Source organism: Topomyia yanbarensis, chromosome 2 (assembly GCF_030247195.1).
Source record: "Topomyia yanbarensis strain Yona2022 chromosome 2, ASM3024719v1, whole genome shotgun sequence".
NCBI lineage: Eukaryota > Metazoa > Arthropoda > Insecta > Diptera > Culicidae > Topomyia > Topomyia yanbarensis.
The window spans coordinates 40,445,445-40,463,120 of NC_080671.1; the positions used below are offsets into that span (position 1 = coordinate 40,445,445).

General features: G+C 37.5%; 1 protein-coding gene across 1 annotated transcript in view; it reads left to right on the forward strand.

Annotated features, from left to right (window-relative positions):
• Positions 1-4,223: 4,223 nt before the first annotated feature.
• LOC131683275 (neurotrimin-like) overlaps positions 4,224-17,676 on the forward strand; it is a 106,756-nt gene continuing 93,303 nt past the window's right edge. Inside the window, exon 1 of the mRNA XM_058965112.1 lies at positions 4,224-4,360. Within this exon, the coding sequence (XP_058821095.1) occupies positions 4,282-4,360 (79 nt within the window). The 5' untranslated portion in view covers positions 4,224-4,281. The remainder of the gene's footprint in view (positions 4,361-17,676) is intronic.

Here is a 17,676-nt window from a genome sequence, read left to right on the forward strand (position 1 = left end):
TACCCACTCGCTATAAACATGTCTCATTTTTGGACATGTTTAGAAATCAAGAATCATGTTTGAAAAAATGTGTTTATGACGAAGTATTTTACCAGATATGTACAAAACATGTCTAACAAGAAACATATAAGGTGATCGTAATATCTCGTATGAGTCAATGCTGATGATGATGGGCAGAGCGAAAGAGACAACTAGTACCACCACGACACTATTAGCGCATTTCAATTCCACGCGGCCTTTCCCGAAACGCCGCACTTAGCCCATCTGTTATAATATCGTGATTTTGCATAGCGAAGGGCTGAATGATAACACATTTTGTTCCAAAAAACAGCCCTGCGTTATGCAACACTTAGTGCAGGTTGATTATACCAGTTCTAAGTGGTGCCAAATTCACCAAGTTCCGTAAAATTCCTTTTAAATTACAGAATTGATAAAATTGCTTAAATGAGCTAAACTAATTAATTAAATCCTGTTTTAAAAACTGTCCTTGCGTTTAAACCAAAATGGGAAGCTTATTACTACCACTACATTACTTAATTTCAAGCGCAAATAGCAAATACATGTGCTAGTTAAACCAAAAATTTACTGGCAACATTACAGCGGCATTTAGGAAGCAGTTGGAGCGGTTGCCTATTGGACGGCACAGGGTAGCGTACCTCCACAGCCAGTGTAACGGACTTCTAACTCAGCTACACTGGCTGTGAAAACACACAGCGCAGTGATCTGCTTCGCCCGCCGTTCAACAAGCAACTGAGCTGGCTCGGCGAAATCGGTCCGTTTAAATAGTCGATGATGACGTCATCCATAGAAGCGTAGCGCGCTAGGTACACAAATCTGTCGTGCTGGACTAGGGAAGCGCTATCTTCTGTGTGTGAATGCGCGATATTTTGACTAGGTTGTTCATTATTTAAATTTTTAATGCCATGATATCAAAAATCTTTGGGTTTATCTTATGGAATCTATTCTTAGAAGTATTTCGGGGAGATATGCGCAAAAAATTTGAAAATTTATCGTGAGATGGCTGAATTATATGTGTTTAAAATTGGACCACTTTTCGTTACATACCATTTTTGTAGAATTTGCAACGTGCACCCCTATATCGAAAACAAAGACGTAGTCCTACGTCAAAAACTAGATCACATGAACCATTTTTGAATTTTTAAATGGATATAGTCAATGATTGTCGGAACAGTCTGATCTGGAAAGGCCGGAAGACACATGCAGTTTAATTTTTGAGCGAAAACTCTCATGTTGCATGAAATTGAAAATGATAAGGGAAATCTTTCAAATATCACAAGCACGCAAAAAGATAGTAAAATATTTACAGGGAATCATAAACCAGTTCACAAATACAATAAATAACATTTCACGATTTTGTGGATAATATTTAACGATTTTGTAAACTATTTCACAAGCACGAATACTGAATCGTGAATAAAATATTAGGATTCATGAACTAGTTCATGAGAATTGAATGGATTCACGAATAAAATTCCGAGTTTGCTGAAGTAGTTCACGAGAAAATGTCCAGAATGTTTTGATTTCGTTCCTAAATCTATGAATAATATTATGAGTCTAATTTTGGTTTTAAGAATAATGTTCATAAAGTTGTGAACTAGCTTACGTACAGAAAATCGATTTGGTAATGACATGATGGAAACCGTCAGAAAACAAAAACAACTATTTCCGCTATACAAGCATAATGCGAGAGTTACTGAAAGGAAATTGAATAAAGCACATGATTTTTGTTCATCGTTCTGTTTTCGTAATGCAAAAAAATGATTATTCCAGAGTTCATGACATTTAATTCACGATTTTGGGATCAATTTTTTCCGCGTAACTCTGTCCCTCCCATCAAATCAACTACAATCACGCATGATGTTTCTCTTTCATTAGGATCATTTGAATAAGTCAAGGAACCTGTGTACCCCAGGTTGAGAATACCAACATAATGTGAGTAGAAAAAAATGTGGTTTTAAATGATTCTATCAGTACTCAACTAGATTGCTACATTTACATTAAACATCCATTCATATTAGTCAAACAACATGTCCTTTACATCAAATACGACACCAAATCGCAGATTTTCATTAGAAGACACGTGTTTTGATTTGTCCCAACATTCTTATTTATGTTTTCCTTCCGCTACAACCTAAGTTAAAATCTATGCGTTAAACTTCTGGCCACCTCCCACCATAACCAAATGCAAGCCTTTTACATGTCACACCATAAAACCACAAATTACCGACGCGCCAAAAAGTCCCCACTCTGAGTACATACAGCCACACATGCAATCGTTTGTTGTGTAAACATGCGAAAATCGTTACTCGCTCCACTCGAACAGTGTCGCAGCGAGCTCCAAAAATAGCAGTTTTTTTTTTCTTCAGGACTCACTGCCTACAAGAAATTATCATCGTGGTGCCACCATCTATTAGCGCAAGCATGAATTACCACCACCTCCTCAAAGCCTGTCACCATCATCTTAGAATACCTTTCAACCACATCAAAACATTGTTTTACCTCCCTCCCCAAACGGGTGAAAATGAAAAAAAAAAAGAAATCAGGGAAAGCAGACTGCGATTAGGCTATAGATGATTGTGGCCGCCTGCAGCTCCAAGCTTCGGCAGTCCACCGATGATTTCGTGGCACGCGACCTAGCGGAACGAACACACAGTGCCGTTCCAAAGTGTTCAGAATCGACGCAAATCGAAGAATTGGTAAAATGTAATTCTTGCAACTACACTGCTAAAAATACAAACTTGTACGAGGGTCGTTCAAAAAGTCTTTAGAAAAAAATGAAAAATACAGTTTTTTTTGGAAATTGCAGACTATTTTATTGGTTATTTAGCTTCCAAGCAGTGGATTGCACTTAAATCGATATCAAACATATTCTTTGTTCTTCGAGGAAGTAACAAACCTTATAAAATAGAAAACTCGTGATGGAGTGGACCATAAATTCGAGTTCAATACTTCTTTTCCATCATATTAATTGAGATGATGCTTTTGTAAGAGATAACAGACTCTGGCCTAACTATTGTGTTCAAATAGATAAAATGAAAAGAGGGGCTGAGATAAATTGGAGATTAGTTAGCACTCAGGCGATTACGGTATTATTCAGCCTGAAGCGCTGAATAGTCAAACAATATGCTCCGTCACTGACGCAGCATCTAACCCAACTTGAAAATCTTCAAAGTGTCAACATTTTTGACCCTCCGATTTCACCTGAATGTTAGAACGTTATTCACTACACGGCTTCCGGAGAGTAAATTTGATACTAAAACAGTTGTTTGTAAATTCAATCTAATCGATATCATAAATATTTCTACCAACACTGTCACACTTCCATCCATAAACAATCTGACTCAAGTGCCGCCGTCGAACACAACCCCCTCCAGCATGACGACACCACACCACGAAGCGCCTTCGACCACGATGACGACATAAAAGGCAACACCGAGCAGCTGCTCGGATGAAGAACAATTTCTATCCCGTTCCCGGTTTTCGATCCCGAACCACCCAGCAATCAGCGTACCACCCCCCAATCCAAGCAGGCAGTGCTGTGAACGCACAACAACACCACCCGACCGAACTCGGAGAGACTTCGATTCCCAGTTGACGACGAAGAGTGTTCCTGCTTTGTACCGGTAAGTTTGCCGGCGAGTCAAGCCACAATCTGCCACCGGCGAAGGAATCTGCCAGCGCGGTTTATGCTGTCAGATTTTCGACTCAGTTGGGTGGGAAATTTTGCTTGAAATTGACTTGCCGCTGGAAAATTAGAGTCAGTTAATGTTTACACCTGGCGCGGGTCGGAGTTCGCGATAACTCTTTTTACCAACGCTTTCTGAACCTGGTCTAATCTGGTGATCAATGAAGCCAAAGTGGAAATGGTCAGCTAGAAATGGTTCAATTGTGTGCTGGAAGTGATTTCAATTAGGTATGCTGATGAGAGTGGATAATAATGCTGGCGGTCAATGACGGAGTTGACAATTATTTGGCACATGCGACTCTTGTGAATGCGGGAAAGGGTTCGATGTGTTGTTGTTGATGACGGTGACGACGACGACGACGACGACGACGGTGATGATGTTGATGATAATAATGACGATGTCGACGACCACGGATAAAGGTGTAATTAAAAGAGGTGATTAAACGGCGTGTGGCGCGCCAGTTTTTGGGCAATTGGAACACGGTGCGGGTGTTGATTTAATTGCTGCGTCTTAATCGACCCGAGAAATTGTGACCCACTCTAGAACGGGGAATCAGCCGGCGACAGCTGCTGCGATGGCTCCGGTGCTGCGAGTTGTGGCCCTGCTATTGCTCGAGTTCGTGGCCACTTGTGTGCAGAAGGATGTCTCTGGAAGTAAGTAGTTTCGTTTTAATTGGGACTAGTTTAAGAACATGCGGTAAAGATCTTGTAAGCAGAACATCATCGCAAAACAACTTGTTTCGAAGTAATTAAAGGATTGTAGTTATTAAATTTTCCGAAAACGGGATCGCTCATTACTAATCTGTTTTAATTAGTGGGTTATCCTTTTAACGGTGTCCGATTTATGTTAAACCTTTATTGGTTAAAATTTTTACATCAAGGAATCGAGCAATAAAGATATGTTAAGGGGTTCACGGTGTCTCTGGTAGAGCAATATTTACAATATTTAGACAAAAAAATCAGTATTGCTGAAGTACTCAATAATAGAAAGCTTAGACACTCCTCTTTCATCTGAGACTAAATTTGAAATGTTCTATCGGGGGATCTAGAACAATATTTTTTTTAACATTTTGAATATTATTTTTGAAGACTGCGTTTCAATGAATAGCTATCAGCAGATATCTCACTTTTAGGGGGATGAACCTTTAGACATTCAGTATCAGGAAGAAGGACTTGTTGCGATAATAAATACCTCCGAAGACACCAATGACTGACATTTAGCCAATTTTGTGTTAATTTAAATATTAGATTTCAATAAAATCTTTACTCGGTATATTTTTGTCTGTATTAGAACAAGATTATCACAAACAAATCAATATCACAGATGCACTCATTACCCGAAAGTTATGTTATAAAGTTATGAATTGTTCTTTCTAAGGGTCTAGAACTATTTTAATTTTGGAAAAATAAATATCTATGTTTAATTAATTTATTATTTTAATTTTGTCAATGTTTGTATGTATGTGTTTTATGTATGTATATGTTTTTAAAATGCATACGTAGTAGACAATTGTTATGGAGCGTAATTATTTGCTATTGGTTGGGGATTACCTATCCGCCAGATGGCGCTTCGGAATAAATTACGTTTTACTTTTTCGTTGAAAGTCGCAGCAACACGCGACGGATATTAGCTAGTGTTTATAAAAATATTACTATTGATTTGTACATCGATCTGAGAAACCAACTTTTTTTAACCTTTATGAATAGTTGGTACCAGTAAATAATTTTTCATTTTATGATGTAGTTGTGATCATTGAATTCAATTAGTTATGTGTATGTATTGTTTAATATTTAAATTTAGATAACTTTTTCACAACGAGCATCTCTTTGATCAAGAAGTCATTTTTATGTGTATCGATTTCAATAATTACAGTGTTTGTTAGTACATATATTATAAGAACATTGTCATATCTGTTTCCTACTTAAATGGAAAGTTAGATAAAACTATCTTTGTGAATTGACCTTTCGAAATTGGTTGAAATTTTTAATACTTTCTCTTTGCATTTGCGATCAATACACTAAAATATTATTATATTTTACAATGTAAATACCTCTACTTATAATTAATGTTATAATTTTTCGCATCTATCGAATTGTGAAAAGACTTAAACAGATGAGTTTTTGAGCCAATATAGGGCTATAATAACATTTTAGAAATTTTTCAATTTCGCGAAACAATACTCTTTTGTTTATATTTTATGTTATTAGAGACTTTTCGCTCTGGGTTCTTTTCCAATCCTTTTCTTATTCAAAATTATATCATTTTCGGACTTATCAGACAATTCTACCTTTGATGTATTTAGATCCTTTATTTCTTCAATTAATCAAATCGAAATACTCGATAAAGTGCACTTTAAAATTTCAACTTTCTTATATTTCCTATAATACTGCTACTTTGAACAAATACACAATCTCTTAAAACAAACAACACCCTGCTGCTTCCAAACATTTTCTCGCTGATTACAAAACAGAACATGAAATGATTTGTGGAAAATATAATTTTCTACAAAAATGTGGACCACTGATCATATGTGTTTCTAAAGAGGAAATATTCATCGATCTTAAGAAATCTTTTGATACTATAAACCACAGAATTTTGCTAGCCAAACTCGATAGATATGGAATAAGAGGTATTGCCAACGAATTGATTAGAAGTTATTTATCAGAACGAAAACAATTTGTGGTGATAAATGGCGCTCGCAGTACCTTACGACCGATAGACATTGGAGTCCCGCAAGGGAGCAACATAGGGCCTTTGCTATTCTTGATTTTCATCAACGATATAGCAAATTTGAAACTGCATGGGACACCAAGACTTTCGCTGATGACACAGCACTGTTCTATCCCCATTGTAGTGTTCAGTCTATTATTAATGACATTGAATCTGATCTTGCTACCCTCCTAGAATATTTTAACGGGAATCACCTCTCCATGAACCTGACAAAAACAAAGTACATGGTTTTTCACTCACCACGGAAAAAATTTTCACAACATGCGGATCGATGTGTCGGAACTTTGCACATTGAAAAAGTTTCATCATTCCAATACTTAGGACATTATTTAGACCCATGTCTTTCATGGGACAGTCATATACATCATGTAGCTACCAAAGTCTCATCATTATGCGGCCTAATGAGACGGGTGCGTTCTTTTGTGCCTAATGACTCATTGTTGCGATTCTATTATGCATGCATTCAGTCAATAATTCAATATTTGATTATAGTCTGGGGTCATGCTGCTAAATCGAAATTGAAAAGAATCCAAACATTGCAGAATAGATGCATTAAAGTAATCTACAATCTGCCGACCTTGTTTTCTACAGTTTCACTTTTCACTAGCTTACGCCACAGAATTATCCCCATTGTAGGTATACGCGACCCTCAGTCAATCATATTTGTACACAATACGTTACACAACCAGAAATTCCATCACAATCTTGTATTCGCGGCTCGGGTAAACATTCAGAACACTAGAAGCGCAAACGAACTATTGAGAAGCAGTGCATGTACCAACCTTGGTCTTGCGCGCATTACATATCACGGACCATCGAAATTTAACGTACGTCCCATAGAATTAAAAGCTATAACAAACAATATTCTTTTCAAAAGCAAGCTTAAGCAGCATATACTGAGGAACGTAAACGAATATATATTTTAAGCGTTTAAATTTAAATTTACTTTAATTTCCTTTTTTGTTTTAAACCACGTTATCATTAAGTTAATAATTAAATTTTTGATTTAAATTAAGCTCAATTTTGTGAATCCCTTCAAAGGAACTAAGTTCCATTGGGATTTCATATTATTTTGTTTGTTGTTTTGATCTCCGCGTTTCTTTTTGTTTACTTGTTGTGTCCATTACCAGGGGGCTCTCTGTGTGAGCTCTTTGGTGTGGGGGATAGTGGAGGGTATAAAAAAAAGAGATAATCTTTCGATCGCGTTTAACCCTTGTGAAGGCAAGCTAAAATCCAAACATTGAAGGGCAAGTCGGGCCTCTCAGGCCCGTTTAAATTCAAGCTCCTTTTTGCCTTTCTCATATAGAAAGGTTATGCAATCGGTTGAAATTTCGACTTTTAAACCGAGACCCTCACGGCCAAATCTCTTATACCATTCGACTTAGTTCGTCGAGATCGTAAAATGACTGTATGTGTGTGTATGTATGTATGGATCTAATATGTGGCAAACAATCTCACCGCTTTTTCTCAGAGATGGCTGGACCGATTTGCACAAATCTAGTCTCAAATGAAAGGTACAGCCTTCCCATCGGTCGCTATTGATTTTTTTACTGATCCGACTTTCGGTTCTGGAGTTACGAGTTGAAGAGTACAATCACACAGCCACAGTCCAAATGATGCAATTTATTAAAATATGTGCAACATTACTTGGCTTTACATGTCTAGATCATTAATGACCCACCGAAGGCGCTTCGACCACATTGGCCAGCTATGACTGTTCTTGATGTCCCAGGGGAACTTACCAAGTTCCTAAGATAATGTCATACCTATTTCTCAGCAAATTCTTTACCAATTGGCTGCTGTTGAATTTCTAATTGATCCGACTTAGGGTTCCGGAATTACAGGATGATGAGTACGAACGCGCAGCAAATCCCGATTTCAGCGTATAAGGCGATGGATGTAAAAAGGTGAATTTTTTCTAAAAGTAGTATTCGGAAGATCACGTCGACCGTCGATTGGTTCTGAGCTCTATTTCGATTGAATATGACCAATAAATGTTTCTGGGTTGGTATTTATTTCTTCTGATGCATAACCGGAGCACATGTTCAGATTCTTCTTGCGAGTCTGCTTCAGATTCATCGTCGGAAGCAATATCATTCGCATCTTCTTCCTCGCTTTGTAAATCAGTTTCAGAATCGTCTGCTGTTGAATTTGCTCGATTTTCTTCCATTATTTCAGATTCCTTGAGACGATTGAAAAAATGGGCAGATCGTCTTATAACCATTTAAATTTTTTTGTTGCTTCTAGATCCTACAATTTGAATAATTACGGCAACTATAACACAAAGAATAGACAACAAAAATGGACAATAACGACAAATGTTATGTTGTATCCAAATAATTGTCAAGTAGACCACAGTGTGTGAAATAAAAGTATTTACCCAAAAAATATGACACATGTCATTATCGCATGCTATTTTTTTTTCTTATAAGAAAAGATAAAAAGATAAAATCAATCAAAACTTGAAAAAAATACCTGCTAATATGAAGATGAGCTCTTCAAAATGTTTTTTTCAGATAAATATTAATGTATAAAACCCGTAGTATTCCTAGTAAATATTGCATGCACACCGGGACTGCCAGGCCCGGCTTGCCTTTTTGTGCATGTAAAAAAATCAAACATAGCTGCGCATCACTCCATAGATGAAAATTTCACAATTCTTTATTTTTGTTATAGATTTCAAAGCTACTTATCAAAATTTTCATGCCCAAACTTATACTGCATACACTTTTTTTATAACTAAAAAATTGTAACGTGCCGGGCCTCTGAGACCCGCGTGCCTTTTTGAGGGTTAAACTCGTAATTTTCAACGAAAATAAAAAATAAAAACAAATCTAATTAAGGTAAAATTGTTCAAAGAATCCATAAAACAAGGATAGAATGTTGAATATATCATTAGTTACATAGCAACCCCGAGCAAAAATATATTTCGAAGAAAAATAAATTGAAGGAATCGTTTTGTTTTGCGAATTTCAAAATACCTAATTACCAACGCGAAACTGGCTGAATAATGTCTGCGAAGGTGTACATTAACGTTTCAGGTCCGTTCCTCTGACAGTGTGTGTTCACTGAATAAACCTCCTAAAAGGGAGATATCTGTTTTGGGCTACAAATTGTAAAATTACCTAAAAAATGCTAAAAAAATAAATGTTCTAGACCCCCCGATAGAATATTTCAAAGTTATGCTCAGACAAAAGAGGAGCATCTAAGCTTTCTATTAGTGAGTAGTTTAGCGATACTGATTTGTTTGTTTAAATATTTTCTACCAGAGACACCGTGGGTTATATACCTTTTTGTTAGAAAAATGTCAAGAAAATTTGAATTTACATGAAGGTATAAAGCAATGATTTCATTACATCAAACTTAAAATATTTTGGTAGTAGAGTAAGGTGGGGCAAAAGTGCGCACCTCACAGTTTTCGTAAAATAACTATTGGTAGAAAAGCACTAGAAAATCGGCATGATTACAAATTAATACTCTCATCACACATCTTCAAAACGTAATACTAGATATCTCTTGGGTTTGCTTGTAATCCGAGAAATAATTATTTTCGTATGAATACTCAAATTCGCACTTGCCCCATGGTTGGGTCAAGAGTGCGCATAGCACGGGGCAAATGTGCGTACTCATTTAATAGCCGATTTATTACACCCCTTAATTTCAAGCCAAAATATTCAAACCTTTCATGCTTATATATGCGATTAGTAGACTTAATGATATACTAAATCCATACAGAGTTACCAGGTTCTAGCACTTGTGTGCTTCTAAAAATGCTAAGCGCATTTTTGCCCCACGCGCACTTTAACCCCACCTTACTCTATGGCGATTCCAGGAGGTAATACATGGAAAGCGAGAACAAGAGAAACTTTCAGTATTTTTTTCTAAAACTGAACAGTAATATAATCTTAGAAAAACTTTTGGTACTAAATAGATGTTATTTCTTAGGATAACAACTTCTTCTACTTTTACCTTTTTTATTTTAACAAGGTTATATTAGCTAGAAATTACTAAGTAGGAAAAGGTATAAAACATTAGTTATGAAAGGATTTGGAATATACAGATAGGAAAGCTGTCAGTTCTCATGGTAAATAGGGAAACATGGTAGATTTGAGCAATTCGTAGTAATTGTACCTAAGCACGACTTCTACCAGCAGAAAATAATAAAATAGTCTGGAAGCCTGTTCCTACCCAAGTAAAAATTGAAGTTTTATAGCACGCTACAAGTGTAATCTTAGTTTAATAGTGAATACGAAAAAATATATGTATAAATTTTTATTTCTTGGAAAGCATGCGATATATAATTCAGCCTTTAGGACAAAAAGTTATGGGGAACGATCGTCAAGAGATTGCCTGATCACAACGTAGCAGCAAGTTCATAAGGCGATCAGTTCAACAGTCATATGACTATCGGATAACACACGAGGAAACTGGTTCGATGTGGAGTGCCAATGAGAAACAGATGAGAAAAATCAGACTAGGAGCTTATTATCGCACTAATTATATGTTAGAACAGTGTAGTGAGCTTAATGCCGCTAAAAAGGATGATCATGACAAGGGCGCATAAGGTTTGTTAATTATGGACTAGCATGTTAGAGACAGTTTAAAATGTTTATTCAGTTTTGGGCATGTAGCGCGCAGGAGAGAGACTCGTTAAAGTGATCAGTAGATCACCTTTAAGGCGTCGTCGACTTTTGGGGAAAGCTTTGCTCTCGCTGGAGGTATGCAATCGAATAAAATATGTGTGTGGCACGTGACTGGAAAGTGGCAAATGTCTAATGCATTCATGGTTCGCATCAAATACACAGTCGCTATAAATAGCACTGGTTTACGAAAAAAAATTGATTGCTTTCCTAACTGTTTTCTAAATGTATTTTGGACCACTAACAAACCCCGAAAAGTGTTTTTGAATGTTTTCCTACAGAAAGATCACTTTCTATTTTCTACATGATTCTCGAGTTGCTCAGAAGTTTTTGTTTGTCATCATTTTTCTTACAAATTTATTAGAGATTCACCCAATACTATAAACAGTGATTTTTTTTTAATTGAAAAAGTAATTTTAGGTGAAAATCTAGGTCAGAATTCACATACCTAAAAATAGATATCATAAAATGAAGCTAAAAAAATTTAAAGTAAAATAAAAATTATTTTTAAAACTTGAAGCCTACAGTGAAACAAATATATCAGTGGGCCATAATCCATTACCAAATCCTGACGAGATAGATATAGAAATAATATATTTGGTAAATATTTTGATCTGTTTACCCAAATTCAAAAAAAAAACATTTTTGTTTTTTTATATCTCACAATGAATTTCGTATGAATTTTTCCACCTTTCGAGCTCAGTTCATAGTACGTTTTTATTGATTTTTTATTTATTTATATTTGCTTTTTGCTCAGTTGTAAAATTTTTCATTGAAACATTCCTGAGTTTTGGATGTTCAAGAAAATGTTAATTAGTATTAAAATAAGGTTTACAGCAGACGACCTATTTAAATTTATTTGAGATCCACTCTGATTTTTTAACAAAATTTTCCCAACATACATTCTAAAAATTTAAAAAAAATCCAAGTTGGAAACATTTGAAACTCTATGAATGTAGAATCGTTATGCGTCATCTTTTCCGGTATAGTGCTCTTTGTGGTCGGTTCTGGAAGTTTTTGACTGCAATTTGCTTACAATGTGCAACAAATTCGAAACAAGTTAATGTTTTCATAAATTATCACGCGATGGAAAAAAGAGAGAATTTTTTCTGCACAAAAGAAATGAAAACCCGAGTATGATGATAAACAATGACCAAACATTTATACACTCAAAAAAAGTAAACGTTATGCCTATTGATTTTACACATAGATTTCTGCAATTAACGGAGGCATATAGACACTATTTGCTGTGTGTATTTACAAGAAATATTAATCTTACATTCACATTTCATAACTATTAGGCGCATAAAACCCCATTCTATAACAATATGCACATATAATTTATGTGTGTGCATACATAGTTTAAACAGTTGATACATAGAAGGTATGTGTGCGCGTGATAACAATAGCCTTTCTTCTTCATATGAATTTTAAGCGGTTTGAAGCAAATAGAATTAACGTTTGGATTTTTTTCAGTGTATGTGCAGTACAAACAGATTTCATGTAATGTTTGTCTGCTGTCCTGAAGGTGCGTCGTCGTTTTCTTCAAATATAGGGTTATCAAGCAATCGAGCTGGCCGTAAAGCAAAACGTTATGCTCAAAATCGCGGGTCAGGGAGATGTATGATCAGGGTCTGAACAAATTTTAAAAAAAATGCATCTGAAAGGGTAATGAAAATTTGACTTTAACCAACGTCCGGAACAGAAGCTTTTTTTTTCCAAAGATCGCATGTTTGCAAGAAGTATAAAATTGTTGTTGCAACTCCGATTTTCATCACAACCTACAATCTGAACCGAGTTATACATCTACGATTCATTCGTTATCGAGCACTCAGTCGAGATAAGGGATGATCCATAAATGACGTAGCATTTTTTGAGCGATTTTTAACACCCCCCTCCCCACTCGTAGCATTTCGTCACAAACCTGTAAATACCCCCCAGGTAATTACGTAGCTTGACGGTAACTCTGCCCCCCCCTTGTCCCCGCAATTTTTTTAAAAATTCTATTCTATTCCCCTTTAAAAAAGCTACGTAGCATGACATGAGCCCCTACCCCCCTGTCGTCACACATCATCACAAAATACAAAACTCCCCCCTCCCCCATATAATGCTACGTCATTTATGGATGATCCCTAAAAGTCTTTTGTCATCGGTCCGTACACTCTATAGCGACAAATAGTGTTAATCCGCGTTCAAGGTTATTTGCACACTCTACGCCTAGTTGAGGTTTCAGTATTTTTTTCCCTTCTTTTGTGTTTCTGTTTCTGTACCGTTAGCCGGTCAGTGAAGTGAAGCAGTGTTCTTCTAGTAAGCCGTCTGGATACCGTTACCTCCACAAGCTAAGTATTAGTTTTCGTTTCGCTTTCTTGGTTGTCTTAATAACGTGCACTGGGCAATAGGCCCGTGCAAAAATGACTTCCCCTGACGGCGGTTCGTCTCAAGGTGAGATGGACGTCGAAACAAAATCGGCTCCCCGGCTCAAAGTAGGGTTCGTCGCGGTGCGGATGTGGGCGGTAAATGGATAGTCCGCACCGCAACCGCAAAAAAATACTAAAACCGCACCGCTTACCGCAACCGCACTGCATTTACCGCACCGCACCGCGCGGTAATGCGGTAAATGCGGTAAAATTCTGTATTTTTGAAAAGTGTGTTGAAAAATTATTCATTTTTTGTATAACCGTATATAATATAATATTATCCTTATTTACACGTACATTAACTTTGACGAACTTCTCAGAATGTAACATTTATTAAAAAATATCAACTTTGCAAATTTTATTAATAAAATGCCGTACATTTTGAGATAAATACTTTTGAAACAAGGTAAATCTTATCATAGCACTGAAGTCATATGAAATGTAGCTGTATTTCATCATTTTACATACAAAACGTTCTTCCGCAGCAATCAATAGAAAAACTTTTAATTTAATTATCAGAAATCGTTCTACACATAACATAACAGGACTCCATCCCATCTCAACCGGTACAGAGTTGTTGAAGGACATTTGAAAAACTGCAAAAGATGTATGATTTACAGCATACAGCAGAAATGTTATTACGAATAGGGGATTTTAGGAACAAAATACCTCAAAACGCTTACTTCGTATTTCTCAAGAAATGGATGTATTCTTATTCAAGTACTAAGATTGCTCCCTTAAAATTGTATGAGTTGTAATTTTCTAATAGCTAGCTCGAAAGTTCTACCTTTTTATGTATTTTTCTAACATTTTTCCATAATGCCAATGGCAAAAACTTCAATTGAAGTTGGTAGGGGTTAAAAATTGCCCAAACTGTGAAAAACTTGGCATCTGGCCTAACTTTGACACTTGTCACAATATAAAGGGAGGCTTTCAGAAACACAAAAAAATCGAAATACCCTAAACTAACTTCGAAAGCTTTAATTTCAAAAAGTTACAAAATACTCCTAACTGAAAAATAATAGTTGTTAATTTGGTAGAAAATATTCCCAGTTGGACGAACAATTGGCGAAAAAAAAGTTATGTAGAAGGAGTCTTAAAAACGGACTACAGAAAAATTCATTGCGAATTTACACAGAAACCAAAAGAGATAGAAATACGATGTTGAAGAACGAATGATAAGGTTATCAGCCTAATTTTAACCCCTTCCTATTTTGGACGCTTTTCAAACATTTGTCTTCCTTATTGCTGATTCCTCCCAATTCGTTTGGTTTAATGATGATAATTACATTCTTTGGGTTGTTTTTAAGTCTTAAGACTTTTTTAAGTTCATCTTTAAGTTCTCCAAATTAATCAAAATGCACAGTTGAGAAAATGTCATCGTAAACAATTCATAATTTCACGATTGCCAAGAGGAGAAATGATGCATGTTTTTCAATGATTGGATTGTGCATTTTATATATTTGAAAAGGTTCGTTTGTAAATCTTTCAAAGTGTTCAAAATATGTCGTAAAAATAATGATGCCAAATTATATTGGACACAGCTTATAGATTTTATTTCTTAGTAACAGATTGTTTTATCATATTAGAATAAACAAAATGTTAAAAATCATGTAGCGATAGGTCGAATACAGATTATAATCGGATTTCTTTTCAAATCATTGTCAAGTCCATGGAAATTAGAGCAATTAAATGTTTATTATGTTTCCCTATTGTAAGGTAATAAGTTGCGTCGCTCTTAAATGGTAAAAGTCAAAGTTTTAATTCACTTTTTAATGCAGACTGCAGACTTTATCAATTATTTTTTTAAGTGCGGTTGCGGTAATACCGCGCGGTAATCGCTCATTTCCCGCACCGCATCCGCGAGAAAAAGTGTCTTACCGCACCGCAGTTTTTGCGGTGCGGTTGCGGTAAATACCGCGCGGTTGCGGTAATTACCGCAACCGCGACGAACCCTAGCTCAAAGTATATCCGAGCTCGGCCACCGGGCCATTTGTGATCTTCTTTCGGACCAAAGAAAAAAAGTGTTTGAATCTGTTGCAGATTTCTCGCGTTCTGACAGACCGGTATTCGGCCGTGACAGAAATATCGAAAATTCGCCCTGATAAGCTTCGGGTGGTTGTTAACAGTTCAACTCAGGCAAATGATATTGCTGGCTACGAGCCCTTTACGAGGGAGTACAGGGTGTATATTCCAGCTAGCAGGGTTGAAGTCAGTGGGGTCGTTTCCGATTCGAGTCTGAATTGCGAGGACCTGCTAAAATATGGGACTGGCTGTTTCAAAGACCCCATGCTTAAGCCAGTGAAGATACTGGAATGCAAACGTTTGCATTCAGCATCAGTCGCAGCTGACGGGAAGAAAACATACGTCAACTCAGACTCTTATCGGGTGACCTTCGCCGGCTCTGCCCTGCCCAATTACCTCCTCTTTGACAAGGTTCGTCTACCTGTTCGCCTCTTTGTGCCGCGGGTCATGAACTGTACTAATTGCAAACAATTGGGACACACAGCCTCCCATTGTAGCAATAAAGCCCGCTGTGGGAAATGCGGTGGGAATCATGCGGATGATTCCTGTGGTAGAGATGTCGAAAAGTGCCTCTACTGTGGGGGAAACCCACATGATCTCCCTTCATGTCCCGCGTACAAACAGCGCGAGGAAAATCTTAAGCGTTCCCTTCAGGGACGCTCTAAGCGATCTTTTGCAGAAATGCTTAAGATAGCTGCGCCACCTGTCTCTACGAACATCTTTACCAGCTTGTCTACTGACGAAGGCGACTGTGATGAACCCCAGGAGGGAACATCTTCTGCTGTGCCTAGAAGTAGTAGAAAAAGGAAGAACATTTCCTCTTCCAAGCTTCGTCGTAAAGGCCAGAAGGGGTCTCTTCATGGTCCCCCTAAAATGAATACTCAAGGAAGTACTGTTGTAAAACCGAAGCAAGTCGCTCCCGGTCTCAGTAACCTGAACTCAGAAAAGGAGTTCCCAGCACTTCCAGGAACATCAAAAACCCCAAGTGTTCCCATATCTCAGCCAGAGAAAGAAAACAGTGCTGGCTTAATAAATTTCTCTGACATTGTGGACCGTATTCTTACAGCGTTGAACATTTCTGACCCCCTTAAAAGTATTTTGATAAGCTTTCTCCCCGCAGTAAAAACATTCTTGATGCAGTTCACTGCGAAATGGCCCCTCCTTTCAGCGATTGTATCCTTCGATGGCTAATTCATCGAACGAGGTCAAGGATTTAATCACTGTTCTACAGTGGAATTGCAGAAGTATTATCCCGAAAATCGATTCGTTTAAAATCTTACTAAATAATTTGAAATGCGATGCATTTGCCCTATGCGAGACATGGCTCACTTCAGAAATAACCCTACACTTTCACGATTTTAATATTATTCGCTTGGATCGAGAAGACTCTTACGGAGGAGTACTTTTGGGGATCAAAAAGTGCTATTCTTTCAATCGGATCGACCTCCCCTCGACACCAGGCATTGAAGTTGTCGCTTGCCAAACCAGAATTAAAGGCAAAGACCTTTGCATTGCTTCCACCTACATCCCCCCTAGAGCCTCAGTTAGCCACCGACGGCTTTGCGATATTGCGGAACTCCTCCCCGCACCGAGGCTAGTTTTAGGTGACTTCAACTCCCACGGCACGGCATGGGGTTGCCTTCATGACGATAATCGATCTACCATACTCCATGAGCTTTGCGACAACTTCAATATGACCATTTTGAATACGGGTGAAATGACACGGATTCCTGCCCCTCCAGCGCGTCCGAGCGCCTTAGACCTGTCCCTCTGCTCGACATCGCTGCGGTTAGATTGCATGTGGAAGGTAGTCTCTGATCCCCACGGCAGCGACCATCTGCCAATCGTAATTAATATTGCTAACGGTTCAGGGCCACCGAATACAATCAATGTTTCGTATGACCTCACACGAAATATTGATTGGAAGAGCTACGCGTCCGCGATATCCGAAAAAGTAGAATCGACACAAGAGCTTCCTCCGGAGGAAGAGTACGGGTTCCTGGCTGGCTTGATTCTCGATACCGCGATTCAAGCTCAGACTAAACGCGTACCAGACGCGTATTCACGCGGGCGTCCTCCCCATCCATGGTGGGACAAAGAGTGCTCAGACGTGTACGCGGAGAAGGCCGCTGCGTATAAGACCTTCCGGGACGACGG